The sequence below is a fragment of the Sturnira hondurensis genome, unplaced genomic scaffold (assembly GCF_014824575.4).
Source record: "Sturnira hondurensis isolate 20B ecotype Veracruz unplaced genomic scaffold, ASM1482457v3 Scaffold0015793, whole genome shotgun sequence".
NCBI classification, from domain to species: domain Eukaryota; kingdom Metazoa; phylum Chordata; class Mammalia; order Chiroptera; family Phyllostomidae; genus Sturnira; species Sturnira hondurensis.
The window spans coordinates 3,853,227-3,877,008 of record NW_028088424.1 but is presented as its reverse complement, the minus strand read 5'-3'; the positions used below and the strand labels follow the sequence as shown (position 1 = coordinate 3,877,008).

General features: G+C 40.4%; 1 protein-coding gene across 1 annotated transcript; it reads right to left on the bottom strand.

Annotated features, from left to right (window-relative positions):
* Positions 1–1,878: 1,878 nt before the first annotated feature.
* On the bottom strand, positions 1,879–21,790 carry NNMT (nicotinamide N-methyltransferase). The gene is made up of 3 exons (XM_037065651.1): positions 21,491–21,790; positions 20,463–20,670; positions 1,879–5,466 (listed from the first exon to the last, which is right to left on the bottom strand). The coding sequence occupies exons 1-3, from the start codon at positions 21,642–21,644 to the stop codon at positions 5,034–5,036; spliced, it is 795 nt and encodes a 264-aa protein (XP_036921546.1). The 5' UTR covers positions 21,645–21,790; the 3' UTR covers positions 1,879–5,033.
* Between the last annotated feature and the right edge of the window lie 1,992 nt (positions 21,791–23,782).

The window sequence follows — 23,782 nt, the reverse complement described above, 5'->3', positions numbered from 1 at the left end:
ACGACCACTACTCCCCCCACCCTAGCCATCCCCATCTCCCAACCTCCATCCTACCCCCCTCCGGCTTTGTCCATGTGTCCTTTATACATGTTCCTTGACAACTCTTCCCCATTTTCCCCCCATTGTCCCCTCTCACCTCCCCTCTGGTTACTGTCAGATTGTCCTTAATTTTCAATTTCTCTGGTTGCATTTTGCTTGCTTGTTTGTTTTGTTGATTAGGTTCCATTTCTAAGGGAAGGGGTGGCTAGGATGAGTCCACCCTTCTCTCTTCTGCCTTGCTGGCAGCAGTGTTGCACCAAATGAAAAGCTTTCCTTGGCCCTCCCATAACCAGAAGAGGGTGAGCGAGGCTACTGTTGGAGCCCTTCATTCCTGAGTTTGCCCATTTATGCAGCAAGGAATTTAAGGAGTTAAGCCTTTCAAAACAAGAAGCCCTGCCACAGTGTTCCCTTTCTTGCACTCCACTCATGAGGCTGCTGGGGAAAGGGGGAAGGGATTCCGCCTGTTTTTCTTTAACAAAAAGGAGGAGAAAGGAGTTGTGATTGGGCGATGCAGCAGAGAAAAGAGTAATGGAGCATGGATAGGATATTGAGAAATCAGTGTTCTCCTATTCCCCTGCAGCTCCTTGGACTGGGTTTGAGCTCTTACAGGTAGAACTGAGTGTTAGAAACTAACCACAATGTCCAAGAGAAACCTTATAAAACTTTGGGCGCAAACAAGGCTGCTTCAGGTTACAACCCTTGTACCACATACCAGATCCACTCATTGACCTCTTTTTGTAAATAAAGTTTTACTGGAACAATCTAGCCCATTTATTTGCATATTGTCTAGGTCCACATTCACTATAACTGAAGACTGGGGTCTTCTCAATCAAGACCAGAAGACCTGCAATATTTACTATGGCCCTTTGCAGAAAAAGTTTACCAACCCTTGGTATAAAGTGTTTCCTACCTCCCTGGGAGGACACCCACATAGCTCTAAGGCAGCAACAGCAGACCCTTGGGCATGCCCAGTACCTTTCTCAAGGTAGCTCTTGTCATCCCATCCCCAACATTTTCAGGCTGGGGACACAGACCAGCAGTAGCACAGCCTGAGCAGGAGAGGCTGAAGTGGACAGTTCTGAGTGGGGGCTGCAGGTGCAGCCTGCAGCTTCCACTGCCTGTGGAAGCCTGGAAATAGTTGGGGTGTGACTGTGACTACAAAGATGAGGCCTCTTGAGCCTGCTGACACTGGGGTTTTATTTGCCTTTTCAGTGCCTGGTGCAGGAAACACATATGAAGGATGCTAAATAAATGTTTGCGAACTGTTTCTTAAATGAGACAGGAACTGGTGGTACATGCTATAGAAACTGAGATTTCCCAGAGCCCTTCTAAAGGCAATGCCAGTCAGGAACCAAGATGCCTGCAGCCCAGAACTGAAATCATCTCTCCTACTTGGAGATCATGGCATCTTTTCTCAGCTGCTTTGACTACTAATACCAAAGATAAAGATTATGAAAGTGACTATAGCTAACAAATAAATAAATATTATGTGCATATGAAGTGCTAAGCATTACTCTAGTTCCTTTATAGATAGTAATTTATTTTTATTCTCACTACAAGAAATTCTAATTTAATTTCATTCTATAGGTGAGGAAACTGAAGCACAGAGGGGCTATATAACTTGCCCATGGAAAAACAGCTAGTAAGTGGCAGAGCCAGAATTTAAAAATAAGACAATTTTGTATTTGGAAAAAAAAGATTGCTAGGATGACAGAGATGCTGGCTCATTGATTGGATCCAGTGGGCTTTCTTTTTTCTTTTTAATGTCATCTAAGAACGTATTCATTTGCTTAAGAAACCTTAAGGAATATGCTGTCTCTTTCTGTTTTCTGTCTTTTCTGTCTGTGACTGGTCTAGAGGTGGGTATGTTACTCAGTTCTAGTCAACAGGATGCAAGAAGCCTGCTGGGGCCTACTGCAAAGGATTTCCAACCATGAACATCCCACTCATGGGCAAAAGCAGAGGAAAAGGACTCTGTTACTGAGATGCAATGCTTGATGATGCTGTTGAGTACCATTTCCTCCCAAAAGTGCACACTGCTGAATTTCTTAGTAGGCAGATTAATAACCCCCCACAGTTTAAACCATTTTTGTTTGATCTTCTTTCATTCAGATGTTCTCCACTCTATTATCCTGTTATATTTTTTTAGTAGATCTTACCACTATCAGAAAGTATCTTATTTATTGATTGCTTTCCTTATCTGCCTATCCCCACCCTCCCTCTTCTAGAACGGAAACTCCTGAGAACAGGGCTCTTATCTCCACAATTTGCTGCTCTGTCCCCAGTCCTAGAATATGTCTGGCCAAAGTGTTGGGGAATCTCAATATAAATCAGAGGCTCACACTTCAGTGGAGAAACAACGTTATCCAACATAACCAATGTCATCCTAGAAGTAAAAACTACAGAAAATGAGGTCTGCTTAGAAGTTGCATGAAGCTGTTGCAGCAGGCCTACTTTCTGACTCACTCCCACCCACCCCTCAACCCCACAACTATCATTGTCAAGCTCGTTTTAAAAAGAGACCACTTGGGTTTTTTTCTTTTTTATATTACTTTACTCACTTAATTTTATGTCCTCTCTTGTAAAATCTGTCTTCAGTGTAGCTAATTTTAACTGACATTCTGCTGAGTTCTCTGGGCTGAGACATAGAGCAGGACTGTGTTTGAATTTACCTATAGCCTTTATGTCAGATCACAACAAATGTGTTATTTGTTCCTAACTTTCAAGGCACTACATTGAATTCAAAATGTTTTGAAGGAAATATTTAATCCAAGGAGCTGTTTTCAGTAATAGAAATAAGGGTGGAGATCACTTGTTTTTAAAAGAGCTTTAAACCAGGAAATCCTGTTTTAAAGGAATATTTGTGTTTTTGTTTGCAGTTATGCAAAAATAAATAAGCAAGGGCTATTGTTTGGGGAAATAACCAAATATGGATGTTTTGGGAGAAGCCATGGATTTTGCTCTTGGTTGGTGAGGTGAATGGCACATGTTTGAGAGAATGTTTTTCTAAAGACTTAGTCACTTCTTGGTGGCCTGGGTGACTTGGGTGCTGGCTCCTGTGGAGTTAAGTGTGCTCTTCTGGGGAGCAGTTTCTTCCAGAAAGGGCGTGCAGGCCCAATCATCACCACATGCTAAAGGCATAGAGCTGGACTTGACTTTCTAGATCCAGCACTAGCTTATTAGTGTCCTTCAGGATAGAATCTCTGGAACTGAGATCAGATTAGAACATTGTATTTCCGTGCGAATGTCCTATGAGCCTGAACTGCTGAAAATATCCTGAAAATGGACCACAATGTATTATGATACTATTATCCTAAACAACCACATAAATAAAAATGTACTAATGTTGGACCCTTCTGCTCTGATGTGATTGTCCATGAATGTGAGGGGAGTTGGGAGAAAGGACTCTCCCCTGTGGGAAGCAGAAAGGTCCAGCATCAATAACCCTAGGAAAAGGGAAATCTTGGGGCATGAAGAATGAGGGGAACCTCTCTCTCCTTTACTGTAGGGGAACCCCCAACTTTTCTTCATTGACCCAGAGAGTAGGTAGTTCAAACTCTGCTAAATGTCAGCTCAGCTCAAAAGAGTCAGGAGTTTTGGCTAGAAATAAATGACAAAGATTTATTCAATGGTCTTCAGGTTTGCAAACCAGAAACACAACTAGGAAATAGCTAGAGTGTTCTGAAAGGGAAAGAATAGCTGGGGGTTCTTACAGTAAAAAGTGCTGAATTTAACAGTTCTTGAGGAAAATCGGTTTACATTCTCAATCCCCAGATTGGTTCAAGATGATAGTCGTCATATGTGTGGTGTTAATCATCAGATATCCAGTGGAAAATTGGAACATTTGCTTCTTGAGGTCATTCATAGTTGCCTGGCAGTTTGATGTACATCCAGTCAGTAACACACAACACAGTGATGTGTGCCCAGGTTGACACAGAAGTGGAAAATTTAAAAGTTTAAGTTCCCAGAGTCACTTAAAACAAAAGTAATTATTTCCCTATGCCTCTGTCCACATGAAGAAGTTAAGAATTTTAGCAGCTTGACTATAGTAATTCCATTTTATTTCTTCACTCTATTCCTCACAGACCATGCATACTGTTGCTGTCACAAGTAGTCAACTCTGGCATTATAGCACAAAAACAGCCACAGACAATACATAAATGCATGTTCATGGCTGTGCCTCAATAAAATTTTACAAAGCAAGCAGCAGGCTGGATTTGACTCATGGGCCATAGTTTGTCAAGCTCTGTTTTAGAGCAATGTGGATGATGGTGCCTGGAAACCAGAGAATGTAGGCATGTCATCAGGGGATATGTTTCCCTCCTCGCCCTTTCTCATCTGCATAACTTGGCCAAGACCTATGCCAACAGGATACCTTCCAAGATCCTCTAAGGATGTGGGCTCTGAAGATACTGTTTCTAATAGCTGCTGTAATATAGTGTCTGTTATCTCTCTTGATAACTCCCAGACTTCTCTTCAGGTAGAAGTCATTGCTTCACTTAGGTGAGTCAAGGGGAGTAAGAGAAAGGCCTAACTTATTTTGGGACTGAGGAGCAAAGGGGACAGCTGTTCTCTGACTCCAGAGATAGTGGTGGTTCCAGTGGACCACAGCAGAGGATCGGATCCCTAGAGAAGGCAAGAGTTGAAGAGGAGAAGAAACCTGTTTGTGGGGGAAAAGGAGGTAACAGGCCCCCAAGGACACAAATACCAAATAACTTCAGAAATTTCTCTATAGGGATTTGTGGGTTTAAGTCATCACAACCAGAATGCTTAAGGGAAATGTATTCTCTTTTATAATCACAGGTAGTGAAGACTGGACACAGACTTCAACTGGTGGTCAACCAATTACTCCTAGGTTGACTGACAGCTACAGCCTCATCCTAGACAAACCATCAGGGCCCCAGCCATTACTCTCTACTCAGCAAGAGTTATAACCAAGGACTGAAGTCAACTGGGTTAGTCAGATGAATTGCCTTAATTGTGTCCACAAAGTGTCATGCAGAGCTGTTCAACTTCTGTCCCACCAGGAAGAAAATTCCTTCGTTGTCAGCTGTGGTGGGAGAATAACTTTGAGAGATCACCTCAAACTGCTTGATGCTATAGCCAGCCTCTCTCACGGAAGCCTCTACTGCCTCCCTGCCCAGGCAGAGGCTGGAGAACCTCTGCTCACCAATCATATAGTAGCTGCTCTTCAGGGCATCCACGATCACCAGGTAGCCCCCCGGCTTCAGTAGGCTGCTGAGATTCCTGAGGGCTGTGCAGTAGGCAGGGAGGTCTGGACAGGCAGCATCTAGGCACAGAGTGCTGAGCAGGCAGTCAGCTGGGGGCAGGGAGATGGCACCGAGAGGCTGGCTCTGGGTCACATCACACTTCAGGACCTGCTTGATTGCCCGCCTCAACTTCTCCTCTTTCTCTTGCCTTTTCACTCTGAAACACAAAAACCAACATACATTTTGTGACCTGACTCACAGGGACCAAAAATCTCTTCTCAGAGCTGAAAATCAGAGGGTTGTCTCAAGCATTACCTTTTTAGGGCCATCCCAGTTGTAAAAGCAGAGAAAGAAGAAATGAGAAACCATTTTTGTATCTGAATGTGATCACATTATCCTGGTCTGGGTCAAATCTTTTATATGGAAATGATAATAAAAATACCCACCCCATCTGATTAGCGTGTCATCCCTACATGCCAAAGTTGAATGTTTAGTTCCTTCAGGGCATGTACAAGAATCAACCAATGGACTTCCAGTCAAGATGGAGGCATAGGTAAACATGCTTCACCTCCTTGCACAACCATAAGAAGGATCACAACTAATTTTAAAATGAAAAACACCCAAAGCCCTGGCTGGTGTAGCTCAGTGGGTTGAGCGCGGGCCTGCAAACCAGAAGATTGAGGTTCCATTGCCAGTCAGGGCACATGCCTGGGTTGCAGGCCAGTTCCCAGCAGGGGTCAGTTCCCAACAGGAGATGCACCAAAAAGCAACCATACATTGATATTTCTCCCCTTCTCTCCTTTCCTTCCCTTCTAAAGATAAATAAATTAATTAATTGGGAAAAATAAATGAAAAACACCCAGAACTGCCAGAAAATTGAACTGTACCAAAGTCTGACAACCAAGGATTTAAAGAAGCTAAATTCATCTAGACAGGCAGGAGTGGCTGAGCCCTCAGGATGCAGTGTGGTGGGGTGAGGTGGCAGTAGCAGCCAGTGGAATGGGTGGTCCCACCTTCATATGTGGTGGATAAAAATCAGGGGGACACCTTGTGAGCAAGCAATCCTAGCCCAAGGCCAGAACATGCAAACCAGGGTTCCAGTTCTGGGGAAATATAGCCTCATAACTTTTCCTGTGAAAACCAGTGGGGGTTGGGATAGCAGAATAAACTGCCAGTTTCTCAGGAGAACCCAGAATGCATGCCAACTCACCAACTCAGAACCACAACCAGGACAGGAGCTGGAGGGGTGCCAGTCACATATGGGAAGTAGGTGAAGTGACTGGAAATGGGGCAAGTGCCAGGCAAGTCCCCAGAAGCCAGCCAGCAGTGGCATTGTCCCCTCTCCTACCCTTCCCCACACATGTGGCCACAAAGTGGTAAAGCAGGCTGCCTACTCTGGCAAATACCCAAGGCTCCACCCCATACAACTTAACAGGTGAGCTAAGGCAGGGAGTCAAAGTAGCTCTACTGAGTACACAGGCACAGGTAGGTTGCCACATTGAGGAGACACAGAAATATGGCCCAAATGAAGGAAGAGAACAGAATCCCAGAAAAAGAACTAAGCAATGTGGAGACAGCCAACCTACCAGACACAGAGTTCAAAACACTGGTGATCAGAATATTCAGAGATCTCACTGAATATGGCAAAACTATGAGGTAAGAAATAAAGGCTACATAGAGTTAAATAAAGAAAAATCCACAGGAAACCAACAGGGAAGGGAAGGAAGCCAGGATTCAAATCAGTGATTTGGAACATAAGAAAGAAATAAACATTCAACTTGAACAAAATAAAGAAACAAGAATTCAAAAAAATGAGGCAAGTTTAAGAAGACTCTGGGACATCTTCAAAACGGCCAACATTGAATCATAAGGATACCAGAAGGAAAATAGGAAAAGCAAGAAACTGAAAACTTATTTGAAAAAATAATGAAAGAAAACTTCCCTAATGTGGCAAAGGAAATAGACATGTAAGTCCAGGAAGCACAGAGAATCCCAAACAAGTTGAACCCAAACAGGTGGACCACACGAAGATACATCATAATTAAGATGCCAAAGGTTAAAGATAAAGAATATCTTTTAAGATAAAAAAGAATCTTAAAAGCAGCAAAAGAAAGGAAGAGAGTCACCTACAGGGGAGTTCCCATAAGACTGTCAGCTGATTTCTCAAAGGAAGCTTTGCAGGCAAGAAGGGACGGCCAACAAATGTTCAAAGGGGTGAAAAGCAAGGACCTACCACCAAGGTTACCCTATCCAGCAAAGCTATCATTTAGAATGGAAGGACGGTTAAAGTGCTTCCCAGACAAGGTAAAGCTAAAGGAGTTCATCATCACCGAGACCTTATTACATTAAAGGGCCTCATTTAAAAAAAAGAAGGTCAAAACTATGAATATTAAAATGACAACAAATTCACAATTATCAACAACTAAATTTAAAAAACAAAAAATTAAGCAAACAACTATAAGAGGAACAAAATCATAGATATGGAGATCATTTGGAAGGATATCAGCTTCAAGGGGGAAGGGGGAGAATGGCAAAAAAGGTATAGGGGTTTAGAAACATAATTGGGTAGGTACAAAATAGACGGGGATGGGGTTAAGAACAGTATAGGAAGTGGAAAAGCCAAAGAACTTATATATACAACCCATGGACATGAACTAAGCTGGGGGGTGGAGATTGCTGGAGGAAGGGGGTACCAGGCAGAGGGGGGCAAAGGCAGAAAATTGGACAAGTGTAATAGCATAATCAATAAAATAAAAAATCAACCAATGAATGCACAAATATGTGGGACAACAAACAGATATTCTTTCTTTCTCCCCCTCTCTATCTAAAATCAATAAAAAACTAATATTAAGAATACCTGGCAGGAAAGTGGGGTCAGGGGAGTTGGAAGAGGGTATAAGGGGGATAAATAGTAATGAAAAAATACAATAAAAAATAACTAGCTGCCTGCTTTTTATACTGGACTGATCCCATGAAATTATTTTTTCCACTGCTTAAAATAGTACCTGACTTATTTATTACTATTATTATTATTAAATTATCATTAATTAATTAATTGTTTTTACTTATTGTTACATTATTTCCCTTGTCCCCTCTATCAAATTGCAAGGCAGTGGCCATTTGACCCATACCTATCAGGTAATAATGGATTTAAAATGCTGAAATGGTATTTGTGTTTCAGCTGCCGGTTAATGAAGGGAGTGGGGTCATCATGGACATTTTTAGAAACTGTTGATCACTGTAGCACAGCTAAGGCCAGGGCCCCTCTAGAAAGGATAAAACTAGTTACCATTCTCAGGCTCTAAGCCATATTGCATTAGAGAATGTGTTCTAAAGGAGATCATTTTCTTGGTAGCCTTACAAGGAATCCTGTCCTCTTGACCAAATCAGCGGGATGTCTTGAGAGGAAATCAGTTAATAAAAGGAGCAGAGAAGGCAAGGGCAGGAGATAGAATAGAGTGCCTTGGATCCTTTTGGAATTTGTTAGGGGAGGAATGAAGGAACAGACTGACAAATTGAACACACACATAGAATGCACAAGAAAAACTGGAGAAACAGACAAAGGAGAAAGAAGCAGCATCACATCAGAGAGGTAAGAGAAAGGGAAGAAATGTATGTACAAAGTGCCCACAAAGCCTCTGAGCCCAAACAGTAGGGTAATGATTTGGCATCCAGCTTTTTGAGGAAGTTAATTAACAAAGCACCAGGGTACAAATCAAGGCTTACATTCAGAGAACACAGTCCTTTGACTCCAGGAGAAGAAAGTCACTTGGGCAACAAGGCCTGATGGAGAGAGCAGAGGATGGCCCACATCAGAACAAGTGAGAGACTTAACTGGTACTATTTCTGGTCATGATGAAAAGTCAATGGTTTAAATGAAACTCGGAGACTCATCTCCAGGTGGAATGATCTGAGAGACTAGAAATTAGTGTGGATATTCTATTTAACTATTTAGTTAAAATATTAAGCCTATAGAATATAATTAGTTTCTATAACATCCTTTATGTTTATTGTAATTTTCCACTTAAGAAACTTATCAATAAACATATGAAAAGATGCTCAACATCCTTGGCCATCAGAGAAATTTAAATCAAGCTATGAGATACCACTTCACACACACTGGAATGCCTACAATAAAAAAGATAAATAATAACAAGTGTTAACAAGGAAGGGGAGAAACTAGAACCTATACACACTGCTGGTGAGAATGGAAAATGGTCCAACTACTTTGGAAAACAGCCTGGAAGTTCCTCAAAATGTTAAATGTCAAGTTAGCACACGATCCAGGAATTCCACTCATAAGGTTTTACCCAAGAGAAATGAAGATATATATGGTCACACAAAAACTCGTACATAAGTATGTATAGCAGCACTATTCACAATAGTCAAAAGATAAGAAAAAAACAAATGTCCATCAACTTATAAATAGAGAAATAAAATGTGGTATATCTATACAATGGACTATTATTCAGTAATAAAAAAAGAATGAACAAATGATGTGTGCTACAGTATGGAAGAACCTTAGAGACATGGTGCTAAGTGAAGGAATCCAGACACAAAAGGTCACATATTGTATGATTTCATTTACAGGAAATGTCCAGAAAAGGCAAAGCTATAGCAACCGAAAGCAGACCAGTGGTGGCCAAGTGCTGGGAGGATGGGGAAAATGGCAGTGACTGCTAATGGGCACAGGGTTTGTGTGCAAAGTTTTGCAATGTTCTCAGATTATGTTGAGAATTGAACAACTCTGTGAAAATACTAATAACTATTGAATTGCATGCTTTAAATGGGAGAATATCATGTTGTGTGAATTTTATCTCAGCAAAGCTATTATATATGAGGGAGAGAGAGAAAGCTTAGCAAGGTGTTGGTTTCAGAGACTCCCTACCAACCAATGAACTAGTGTGTACAGGGAATAATCATTTTTGACTGGCTCTACTTGCTCTCCTATCAAGATAAGAATGATAGTGGGATGACCAACCTGGTCTGGACTTTATGGTTTTCTCACTGAAAAACCCTTATCCTAGGAACCCCTCTCAGTCCTGGGCAAAGTGGGAAAGTTAGTCACTCTAAAACTAGGGAAATCAGGTACAAAGCTGCCACCCAGCCTAATAGAACACATATAATGTATTTGACAGAACATATTAAAAATTAAAATATAATAATTCAGCATTATGGAAGTCTATGTGAGACACAAATTTGAGTAAGTATATTAATCTAGGACAGAAAAACTTCAAATAACCTATTGTTGCATATGGATAACTCAACTGTACACAAAAAGCTAAAGAAGTGACAACATAGTGGTTTTTAATGTGTTTAAAGATGATCTTTTATATTGGGAACATTTTGGGAATGTGTATATAAGTGATTAAGTCAGAAGCAAGTCGGACCTCTGTGGCCTATTATGTAGCAAGCTGTTTGAAAGATACCAGTTGCCACCGAACTAGTACTTGCCAGTCAGGGGGTGCTGACAATTGTTCCCCAACTGTGAGACGCACTGTGAAGTCTAGAAAGCTCACAGAGAATGTGCCAATTTGAGAGGGAAATTTGTTAGAAATACCCACTGTTGTGGATGTTTGCTTGTCCTTGGATGGATAGCAAACATTGGTGAACTCCTTAGCTAAGGCAGCTGTGTAAAGATTATACCTCAGGGCTCCTCAGAGCCTGCAAGCTCCCCCGCAGGGAAATGGACTCGCCTAGAGACACAGGCGATTACCACTCAGCCTCACGTTTAGCTCAAGGGGTAGGTAATAAACACACACCAGAAAAGTGTTATGCAGTTTTACAGAAAGCTAACAGCAGTGTGGCCATTTCTCTATTCTAAAGATGTACTCTTTCAAACGAATCAATATGTGAAAAAGTCAGCTATTTCCACTATAAATATACTATCTATAAGCCCAGGGGAGCCGAGGAAGGTGGGGAGGAATGAATAGATAAAAAAATAGTACTCCTGGGAAGAATAGTTCGAAGAATGGCTTTCCATACCCCAGAAATTATCCTGAGATTTAGAAGAGGTTCCTCCTATCTTGTCTCCACAAGGCAGGTGGTGGATCAGAATCTCTGGGACAAGCCTTTTTTGCTTTACACTCACCTCCACCAAGCCCCACCCTGGAATTCCAGCTGGGCCTCCTGAGGAAGAGCCAGCAAAATATATAAAGGAAATATATAAAACTAAATAAACTTGTGATGAGGGACTCAAGAATTGGAAAAATTTAGTAAGCCTAGCAGGTAATGCATATGAAAAGCTATTGTTTCAGAAACTGCAGATAAGGCCCACCCTGACCCCAGGAGACCATAAGCAGTTCTAACTTTGTGCCTCTGGAGGACTGCAAGCATATCAAGGTGGTGTCTGAGCCATTGTGTTCCAGGGAGGGACAGATGACCACCTGGGGCACAGCTAACCGACCAGGGTGAGAATGCTTCAGGGTTTTTTAAAATCTATTTTTCCCTGAATTTCAAACCCTTCACCTCACTTTATTCTCTGTCATAAAAAGGCTGGCTTGAAAGGAAATGTAAGAAGGCCTGTTAGGGTACAAACCCTCCTTCCTATCAGATTGCTAGCCATCTGAATAAAATGCCCACAAATATTCAATCCCTGTCTCTGCTTATTGGGTCTGGTAGGTGACAGGCAGTACAAACGCCAACTTTTCTGGTTTCACTTGGATGTCAATGTAAGGATTGTAAGAGCAAGGAATAGTGACTGATAAACCTTTGGTATGGCCTCAGCCTAGTCAGGTGAAAGCCAGTCTAGGAGGGAGCATCTGGAATGCAAAACACATGCACTCATTTATTTTACAAGTATCTTTGAATCCCTGCTATGTGCCAGGAAGAGTGCTGGGCAATGGGGCCCCAGGTGGAACCAATGGGGAAACAAGTCCTATCTTCATTAAGATTACAGTCTGGTGGAAGAGAACAAATTAATCCAATGATCCTCAGCAAAAATGAAACATTAAAGCTGTGACAAATGCTAGGAAGGGGAGGGACATGGACTAATGAAGAATGTTGGGACCTTGAGTATCAGGCAAAGCTTCTCCACAAAGAGGTCAGGTAAGCAGAGGTAGGATAAATAAGTAGGAGTTAATTAGGCCAAGAGAATAGGAGGGGAGTAGAATATTCCAGTAAGAGGAAATAGCAAGTGCACAAGCATTCACTTGCAAAGCCTACAATGTAGGCCCTACACACAAAGGCCATGTGGTGGACAAAACCTGGAGAGGACGATGCCAGTAAGGCTGGATCTGGGAAGGCAAAGCAGAGCGTGGGGAAAGTGAGTCAAACAGTGTCAGCTGGTGCCAGAAGAGGCAACGCTTTGTGGACCATGTTAGGAATTTTGCTTTTTATCCTGAAAGCCATGGGAGTCATTAAGAGATGCTAAAGAAGGGACCAATATGAAGAGATGTACATTTTGAGTTCATTGTGCTGGGTTGAGGGTGGAGGTGGAAAGCCATTTTGAAGGGAGAGGATAATAGCTTAGATCAGGGCAATGGAAAATATTGAAAGAAAGATACCGGTTCGAGAGAAACTCAGGAAGTAAAATAAAACTTGGTGCTAGTCATGAAACATGACTAAGAGGGAGAGGACAAGATTGGCTTCCAGACCTCTGGTTTGTCCAATTATGTGATGGTTTCACTCAAGGAGATAAGAAAACCAGAAATGGAGCAGGTTTGGGGAAGGTCATAGCTTTATTCAGAGCACATTGAGATTGAGATGTTTTGAGACAGACGAATAGAATGTTTACAGCTTGAAGGAAATGACCTGTTGAAGGTTTTTCAAGGCACCCCCCCGCCGTTAATTTTCCCCAAGAGATAATGCATGAGAGTACTTATTTAAGAGAAAGGCATTCTTATAAAAGGCAGAAAATTTTCCTAGATATCCCTGAAGCAATTGCGATGACCATCAAGATCCTGATTTTGAAAAAGAATATCAATCAAGCTTTTACAAGACATGAAAACACAGACACTTTGGAATTGAGTCATTCACTAGTTCATGAAAGAAATTGGGCACAGCTGTGGCTGTCTGGGGAACTAGCAAATATCTTTCTAAACAGATTAATTATTTTTGTATAGAGAACATTTACTTCAGAGAAATGCCATCTCAACAGGTGCTTGAGCTTTCTCCTCTCAAGCACACTGCAGTAGATGGAGGAGCTGCCTTCTGCGGAGGCAATCAGGAAGGGCTCTAGCCTCCCCAGGCCCCTCTGGCTGCCTTGAGGGCTGAGAAGAACTTGCAGAGCAGACCTGCAACTACTTCCCACCCACCAGCGGGCCCTGGTATACCTATCAGGAAGCACTGTTCTAGACACCAGTGCTCCTTAAACTGTAGAATGCATGTAGTTTCCTGCAGAGCTTGTTAAAATGCAGATTCTGATTTTGTATGTAGGGAGTGGGGACCAAGAGTCTACATTTCTAACAAGCTCCCAGGTGATGTGGAAGCTGATAGGCTGGGGACCACAAGGCTGTGTTCCAGGCTCCAGGAGCCAGAGGTTAATTAATGCTATTTCTAGGATTTCTTAAGGTGAAATCTCATTTTTTTTTTTTGGTTTGTGTTAGTATCTGACATTCTGACTTGATAAATGAATACTGTGATAAAAGAACTTGGTACCAAAGTCTTACAACTTTCAGGATAGTTGTAAAAATGGGTGGTATTTAGATGTACGAGTCATACTCCAAAGGCAGAGGAACAAGAGACAGCTCAGATTGTCTTCGCTGACAGCAGTCAGCACAAGAAGTGGCTTCAGATAAAGAGAAAGTGATCTCAGGGGAATAGGTTGTGGGTTGATAGAGGTACCTGAAGATCCAAGAAAGAAATAAGTTGAATAGGATCCTTATCATTCTCAAAATAGTTGAAGCCATGCGATCTAGCACGAGGCTAAGGGTGAGAATGCAGAATTTTCCTACCAAAAATACAGTTCTTTTGTCTACCAGAGCAATTGGGGAGGGATAGTGTCTTAGAGGCAATTGTTACATGCTGATGATTCTGGCATGGGATAAGTATTTCTGAATGAGATGGAAAGGTTTGTGGTGGCTAGGGAAATTAAGAAAGTTATAAAAGCTTTCTTGATACATGAGGTGGACTTCAGAAGGGTGTGTTGTCTGACAGCAACTGAGAACTTTTTTACAAACTTTCTCTGAAATTCTGTAAGTCTAGGGAAATATTTTATTTATTAAGTAATTTTATATATTACACAAATTTTCATAGCTACAGTTATTTTTCTAGTTAATACTAATTTTATTCTGTGGAATCACATAGTTAATAGAAAAGTTTTACATTTCTTATATTTTGAAGAATATATCTTTAGTTCAAAGGCTATAGCCAGCACAAGACTCTAAGTAAGGGGTTTACAAGATAAAATGGCATATGAAAACAAAAGACATACTGAAAACAAAAGGGTGGGAAAAGGTAAACCATGTATATTAGTTATCTGTTGCTGGACCATAAATTATCACCGAACATAGCAATTTAAAATGACAAATGTTTATCTAACAGTGTCTGTGCATTAGATATCTGGGCACAGCTTAGCAGAGGGCCTCTAGTGCAATGTCTCATCTGAATGCCCAGCTGGGAGGACATTTGCTTCCAAACTCACTCCTCAGGACATGTGAGTTAGAGTAAGAGAGAGCACCCAATAGGGAAGCTGTGGTCTTTTTGTAACCTAATATCGGAATTGGTGTCCCATCATTGTGCTGCATCGTCTTTGTTAGAATCGATCTCTAAATCCAACAAACACTCAGGTGGAGGGAATTAAACAAGAGTTGGAATACTTGAAGTGAGGATTATTGGGGGCCATCTCGGAAGCTACTGCTAGCCCAACACCAAGCATAAGATGGCTGGTGTGGACATATTAATATCTAAGTAGACTTCAAGACAAAGTGCCTTACTGGAGGAAAGGGAGATATTTCATAATAATAAAATGGTGAATTCTGACTAGAAGATATAGCAATCCTAAAAATGTATGCAGTTATTACAGAGTTTTAAAATACAAGAGCAAATGTTGACTCGATGGGGAGCAAGAGATAAATCCACAATTATAGTCTGAAATTTTAATACTTGTCAGTAATTGATTAAAAAATAATGCAGAAAATTTGAACAATACTATCATTCTACCTGACTTAAAAGATATTTATAAAAACTAAACTCACAACTGGACAATATATGTGTTTTTCAATTAGAAAGCATATAGCTTGTTCACCAAGGTAGATGATATGCTTTATATTGAAGAAAAATTTATAGCTTTAAATGCCTACATTATAAGAAAAAAGTATGAAATCAATTATTTAGGCTTCCATTTAAGAAGCTAGGGAAAAGCAGCACATTAAAACTAAAGTAAGTGAAAGAAAGAAAATAAGAACAGGAATCAATATCATATAAAATGAACAATCAAGAAAATCAACAAAGCCAAATGTTGTTGCTTTGAAAAGATTTATAAAATTTATCAATCTACAGTAAGGTTTACCAAGATTAAAAAAAAACAAATTACTAATTTCAAGAGTGAAAAAGGGAAGATTACCACAGATTCTGCAGACATTAAAAGGGTAATAAAGGAATCCAGTTAAAACAAACAAATAAACAAACAGAAAAAAACACCTTGTGCCAATAAAGTTGACAACCAGGATGAAAAGAACAAATTTCTTGAAAAATAGTACTTAATAAAACATACAAAAGAAGAGATAGAAACTCCAAATAGCCATTAAAGGAGTAGTATTCTTAGTGAAAAATCCTCACATTCATGAAAAAACCTCCAGGTACAAATATCTTCACTGGCGAATTCTCTATATCATTTAAGGAAGAAATAATACTAATAATAGAAATTTGTTTAAAAAACAGAGGGGGAAGAAGCACTCTGAACTTGCTATATGAATCTAGCATCATGCTGATACCAAAATCTGCCAAGCATATTTAAAATCAAGCTCAATCTCCCTCATAAATATGCATACAAACAAGGATAATACTTCATGGCCAAGGGGTTTAGGTCAATCTGGTTTAAACATTCAAAATAAAAAAAAAAAAAGAAACATTCAAAATCATCCAATGTAATTCACACCTTCAGAAAAAAAGGAGAAAAATTATTTGACTATCTCTCAACAAATACAAACATTTGACAAAATTCAACATTTGATTAAAAAATCACAAGAAACTAGGAATTGTAAGGGAACTTAGTCTGAAAAATAATATCAAATGAAAACCCCATAGCTAACATCATTCTTAATGATGAATCATTGAACAGAATTTCCTACTATATGAAAAAAAGACACAAATGTTTGCTCTTACAATTTTGTTTTGGAAACAAAACAAATTGCTCTTACTCAAAATTGTTTTGGAAGTCCTAGACAGTGTACTAAGGCTAGAAAAATGAATAAAGGTATCAAGTTGGAATAGAAGAAGTAAAACTTTTTTATTTGCAGATGGTATGGGTATACATAGAAAACCCTATAGATCCTGGGTGGGCTCTGGCTAGATCCTGGTGGAGTGGGGGTGGATGGTGGAGGTGGTGGGGACAGGGGCTATTGGTAAAAACAAAGGCAAAATAGACTGCAAGGTTGAAGACATAAATGGATTACCAGCAGAAATCTCTGATAAAAAGAAAGTGGTTGTGCCAGAGGACCTCATTGTTTTCAAAATGGACCTGATAATCTGAAGCGTCTTCTTCATAATTGCCTCTTTTCCTTCTAGAGCAGATATTGGAATAGACAGTTTAGATATTTATCTGATACTAATCAGGAAATACATGCTATTTGTATTTTAAAATGTACTTAGTTATATTTAGTGATCTCATTCCTGAGTTCCTTTCTTCATTATAGTAGCTTTCATGTCTATTATTGCAGCTTTAATAATATGAATAAACAGAAGATTTGTGCCAGTAGACACTGGGACTAAACCAGCACCTATACATACCTGGGCCGCTAGCCTTCACCCAGGCTCTTGGAATTTGAGCAGAGTGTGTTTTTACTGTGAGTCAGTGGAGTGAGACTGTGCAGTGAAATGAAAGGGAGTTTTTAGAGATGATAATGACTGGAGATATCAAGTTATAATTACTGCCCAACACAATGGAGTGGCTTGTCCAGGAAGTAGTTATTACTGTTTATTGCTGTAAAGAAGATAGCAAAGAAAAAAATAGAGGAAATTTCTTTGAAAAATGGAACACCTTTTACATAAATGTCTAATATATATTATAACGTAAAAATAAAGAGAGAAAACCCTGTAGAATCCACAAAAACACTCATAAAATTAATGAACAATGTCAGCAAGATCACAGGACACAGGCCAATATACAAAAATCAATTGTATTTCTTTATAGTAGCAAATAAAATAAAAATGAAATTAAAATAAAATTAAAAATACATTTAACAATATCATTAAAATGTGACACACGTGAGAATTTTAACAAAATGTATGCAAAATATGACAAGTACAAAACACTGTAGAGAGAAACTAAAGTCTTAAATGGAGACATAAACCACACTTATGGACCAGAAAGTCACTATATCCACTCTTGTAAAATGATCCGTGAACACAAAGAAAATACAACCAAAGCCTTAGCATGTTTTTTTGAAAAAATTGACACATTTCTTCTAAAATTAATGGCACCAAATTTGCCAAAATAATTTTGAAAAAGAACAAAGTTGGAGGTCTTACATTATCTGGTAAAAGGGATAAAATACTAGTTAGTGTAAGCCAGCAGAAATTTAGTGACTGCATAATAGCAAAAAAGGTTAATTGGGAGCAAGGTATAAAACTCCCAGTGAAGTCATACTGCCATATTAATAAAAAAGTATACCACCACCAAGTCACCTTGATTACTTCCATTTGGCAGTACGTGTTTAGTAACAATAAGCCAGTGTAACAATATGCAAAGAAATGAAGATAAAGTTTATAATACTTTTTCTTAATCTTTATCCAGGAGTTTTTTTCATTTGTTTTAGAGAGAGAGGAGGTGGGGAGAGAGGAAGAAGGACAGGGAGAGAGAGACAGGGAGAGACAGACAGACAGACATCAATGTGAGACAAAAACACCTTTTTGGTCTGTGGGACAACACTCCAACCAACTGAGCCACACTGGCCATGGCTCAAATGCTGTTTAAAAGAAAAAAGAGTTTATTTATTTACTTTTAGAGAGAGGGGAAAGGAGGGAGAAAGAGGAATGGATGTGCAAAAAGCCCCCAAGCACCAAACCATGGACCTGGCCTACAACCCAGACATGTACCTTGACTGGAAATCAAACCAGTAACCTTTCAGCTTGCAGAGTGACACCCAACCACTGAGCTTCACCAGTCAGGGCTAGAATAAGCTCAGAGTTAGCAGACTATTCAAAGACTATGGGAGGGTTAATGAAATGGAAGCAGACTTGAGAGTTAGTTTCAGAAGGGAAACTGACTCAGGATTAAACCCAGTTGGTGACCAGATAGGAACCAAATGTAAGTACAAGTATAGGAAAATGACTGTCAATCCAGAAGAAGAGTATGAGGGCAGCATGTTCCTTTTGGCCATGTTAAGACCACATGATCTTGTACTTTCCCTGAGATTCAGGAATATTACCTCAACCCTCCTGTTGTTCAAGTTCAGAAATATGGAAGCCACTCTTGCTATGTAATACCAACTTTTATCCATTCTATTTCAATAATACATCTTAAAATCATCTACCTCTCTCTATCACATAGTCCAAACCACCATCGTGTCTCATCTGGATTTAAGTTTTATCCTTTATGCATCTCTCATTCTCTGCTAACCCCCTCTAATCCATTGTCCAAACAACTTCCGGAGAAATCTTTGTAAATGCAAATTGGGTCACAGCATTCTCTTGGTTATACCTCTAATGTGGTCCTGTTACAGTTGAAGTTCACAATCTTTAACTTGATCTTGAGGATCCAAATGATCTCACACCAGTCTGCCTTCCCTGATGTAAATTCTAGGAGACAGAAAGCTCCTCTGTCTTGTTTACCATTCTATCCCAGTCATTAGAACCACAGCACATCATAGGTGATCAATATAGGTTTGCTGAAAGAATGAATAAATGAATGAATGCTAGTTCCTTTAACCATGTGCAAAAAATGTGAGCACTTGTTTCTTGAGGAGGATTATCTTACCAGGAAACTAGAGTCTGACCAAGTCATGAGATATGTTCATTAAAAATATACATGCATTTCCACTGTGAAAGAAAAGAAAAGACAGAGGATGTTGTGTGAACACACAAAGTGTACATGACATGAGCAAATGAGGGAATATAGGAAGAAGTAAATTGGGAAAGGAAGAGAGAGATTTCATGTAAAAGTTAAATCCTGGGTAAGGGAAGTGGTAAAAAAAGAAAAAAAATGTACAAAAATATCTCCACAAGAGCAGAAAAAAGAGTAAATATAACTGAACATATAAGACGTAGCAGACAGGGCTTTCCAGCAAGATCCTAGACAAAACATTAGTCTTTTTATGAAGTTTACAAAGGAGTTGCTGGGCTCTCAGCTGTATACCTACTGACAAAGACAAGATGATCCGAGAGCTGATGGTCAGCTGGAGTTGGGGGCACATCAGGACGAGGGAAGAAGTCAGTGAAATGCAGAACTGGTCACCTATGCCTAGTAGACCATTGTCAGTTTCTCATGTGGAGAGAAATAGAAATTTAAACTAGACTTGTCTGCATAAGTTTATTTGTAGATGGGGTAGTGTCAGATTTTGGCCATTAATTGAGTTATGTAAAGCTGTAATTTTATGGATGGTGAAGTAACAAGTTCCTTTCAAATAACCCCTTTATGATGATGATCTCAGTTTAAAAACAGGCAGTGTTCTGTTGTGTCTCATGGTGGTAGCATTAGCCACCCTCATAGCACAGTCCTATGTTCTTGGATGGCTAGCAGCAGAATGGCACTAGGGGGACCAACTCTGCCAACCAAAAGCTTCCAATGAGGAGCTGGTTTCATCTCTGGAATTTGTCCTAAAACAAAGTCCTAGCATACTTGGCCAGCACACAGAGCCCACACACAGGCCTGCAAAGGTTCAGCATCCATCTCTTCAGCTCTCCCCCTGTATTCAGGTGTGTGCGCACACACACACACACACACACACACACAAGTCTGCCTTGTTCTCATCCTTTCATTCTCCATTTGGATTTTCCTTTTGTTTCTCTCTGTCTTCTTTGCTTTTCTATTTGGACTCTAAGGATAATCATTGTTTCTGAAAAACAAACTCAAGTCCCCTTAGAAAGCCCAGAAATAGAGCCCAGTTTCTCTACCTGTTACCTTCGAGCTCACACACGTAGTTCACTACTGGGGACCAGTCAAAGGCCCCTGGCTCCTTCCTCAGCCACTTCTCCAGCTCCTGCAGGTTCTGGTCAGTGTAGTCAGTAGCAATAATCTTCTCGAAGGATTCACAAGCAGAGAGGAGCTGATAGATGGTGGGACCAGAGCCAATGTCAATCAGGAGGTCTCCCTTTATGCCACCTGGTGTAGAAGAGGGACCGGGATGGGGAGTCAGATTTTACATGGCAGTAAATAGAGCTGCTTTGCACTGCACTTAATGGCATTCCAATGGAGAGCCCCAAAGACAGACCCACTGAGAGCCCCAAAGACAGACCATCCCTCTCACTGGTAGGCTATCACAACTCACTACTCTTACATCAAAGTCTTTTTTTAAAACGGCTTTTTATTTTATATTTCCCACTTCAGGGTGGAGGCATGCTGCTAGGATATTTTTAGGTCTAGGAGAAGGAAAAACTGATCTGCATCTGGTGTACAGGCCCGTGATCCAGGAAAACTGCTACACAGAAAATGTTAAAACTATTAAGGAATACTTTGGGGGAAAGTGAATTTTTAAAAAAAAATTGACTTTACATAATGTCTTTATCCAAAAAGCATCCAGTAATTCATTTGTTGGGAGGTCTTCATCTCATGCATGTTTACAACATTCCTTTGAGTGAGGAACACAGTATTAGAATCTCTGTTTCTTAAGTGGCCTATCACAAGGGTTAAATGGCTGACTCTGTCACATAGCAAAGCCATGCAGTAACAAAGGCAGAACTCCCACCCTCTGGTTTTCCTTTTATATAACCATACAAGGTAATGGACATAGAAGCACTTTGAAAACAGTAAAATATCCATACCAACATTAGTTTTTATCTTAGCTACATAAGTAGGTGATACCAAAATGGCTGTCAAGTAGCAATGACTAGACAGAAAACCCAGTCCTGCCCTGAGAGCCTGTCTACTTGACTCACGTTTGGGAAGGGGACAGACAGGAGACACAGACAACAGACAAACTTACCCACACAGAATATATCGAAAAGATTTTTCAGAAGAAGCCTAAGAATCTGGTTTTCTGCAGAGTGTCTGGACCCAAAGCTGTAATATTTTTCTAGATAATCTCGAGGGTTAAAATGGCTCAGGTAGGTGTCCTTGGAGGTGAAGTCAGATTCCATTGTGTCTCACCACTAGGCCACCTGTCCACTGCCCTACCTCTCTCTCCTCCAGAAGCCAGGGAGCCACCTTGCAGAAACTATCCTCCTGAGTCTCAGGCTTTCAACATTTCTTCTGTCAGTTCAGGCCACCCCTTAGGGCTTTGGTTAAACACTAACTGAGAGAAATATACCGAAAGTGTTTGGCCGTTTTAGAAAGTGATGAAATTCCTGGAGAAGGCATTCTAGGATAAGGGGGGAGTGGCAGGAGAAAGAACATGAGCTGCATGCAATGTTGGCCAGGAATCGAAGTTCAGCGTGTAAGGGATTATAGACAGGAGAGATCAACTGGACTCATCAGGAAGATGATTGAACTCATGGAAGAACCACTAATTTCAGAGAGGTCTTCTCACAGCATTTGTTCTTCTCTTCTTAGAGTGATTCTCCTAGGAAAGAGAGTCACAAATTTGGCTTAAATTTAAACATGTTAAAGAAAGAAGAAAGGAGAGGACAAGGATAAGGATAGGAAATGTGTTCAGGGCTGAGGAATGCTGGCTAAAAAAAGGAATCTCAGACAAAGTCTGGAAAGGTGAAGAAACAAGCTAAAAATCCTGAATGAGGCTCTCCCTCATGTGTAGGCCAGCCACAATCTGTAACCCTCTCTTCATGCTACATCTGTCCATCCTCTCCCTATCGATATGCAGCTTCATCCACCACTCCATCTCTCAGATCTGACAAGCACTCCTTCCTAAGCCTCCCCACTCCTTTCAGTCAACCTGAATCCTGACAGTTCTCTCAAAGTGAACCTTAAGCCCTCTACTTCCTGTAAGAGCTCCTTAAATTCCATTTTCTGAACTCATTGCCCTTAGAATTAGTTCCACCCAGCCTAGCACTTTATTTTGTGGTATCATATATTTGTTCTCTGTCTTGCCGGTATTAAGGTGATTTCCCAAACAAAATTTTACAAGTATGATAGACTAAACCACCAGCTCTTTTAGACCAAATACCATGGTTTTGTTTTATTTTTATTCCCTATTGAACATCACATGTTGGCCTACCTAGTAGATGTTCGAAACACTGGTTGAATAGCTGACTGCCAACATACTGCACCAAATGCAATTGCACTGAGTGCCTGGTATTCCATGGGTGATGATTTAGGGATCATTTGGTCACAAGGCACAGAAACTCACTCAAAGAATCTCGAGTAAAAAAGGAATTATTAATAGGAGTATATAATGAAAACAAATTGCAGGTTGTCTAATAGGGTCTCATGAGTCATAACATCATTAGACAACTAATGTCTCTTTGTCTCTCTCTCTCTCTCTCTCTCTTTTTCTTTCTCTCTCTCTCTCTCTCTCTTCTTGCCTCTCTTTGGTAGGCTAGAGGTCTACATTCTCTGCAAATTGGCTTTTTCTCTTGCTCATCTAGTATATATGGCTCCATTCTGGCCATTCCAAATGATGCCCTCTGCACCTAAAGTTGCAGAACCTTCTAACTCATCTCCTCACAGCTGGCTGACTAGGACTGCATAGTCCAAGTCCAGATTCCTTAGAGAGGTAATCTGCCTGATCCAGGCTGGGTCAGACATTTACCCTTCCCATTAAGTGGTGGTAGGGGGAATAAAGGAATACCTCTGCAGTATTAAGAGCACTCATTGCAGGAACATACATGGGACAGGAAATTATCTCCAGTTACTGCAACTGTTGGACCTTCCAAAGTCAAATCACAGACTTGAAGGATGTGGAATCAAAACAAGGTGTCTTCGTGAGTGGCCCTAAGGCCCCACTGCCACAGTGCTGACTCTCCTGCTTCTCCTGACTTGCCTGTGCAGCAGGAAGTGCCAGAACTCTAGTGAGAGGACACAAACTGCCATCCTGGCTTGCTACCAACAATTTGTATGAAAATGGCTGGCAGGAAAACTAACTTTAAAGAGTCTTAAGCCTCAGTTTTGTGTGTATAATGGGGATAATAGTATAAGGGGGGAAATTCTCCTCTACCCTGTTAGGATCTCTGGCTATGCCTAAGAATTAAACTGACATAACACCTATTGACTGGAGAAAGGCATACAAATTTTATTGATTTTTAAAAATATTCATGGGATTCTTTACCAGAGAGTGTAAACCCAAGGATGTGACTAGAGCAGGAAGCTTTTACACCTTTTA

Coding starts and splice junctions, on each gene's coding strand:
- NNMT (XM_037065651.1), bottom strand. CDS start 21,644: ATGGAATCTGACTTCACCTCCAAGGACACCTACCTGAGCCATTTTAAC. Junction 20,671..21,490: donor TTTCGATATATTCTGTGTGG/GTAAGTTTGTCT, acceptor CTTCTACACCAG/GTGGCATAAAGGGAGACCTC. Junction 5,467..20,462: donor TGTGAGCTCGAAGGTAACAG/GTAGAGAAACTG, acceptor TTTGTGTTTCAG/AGTGAAAAGGCAAGAGAAAG.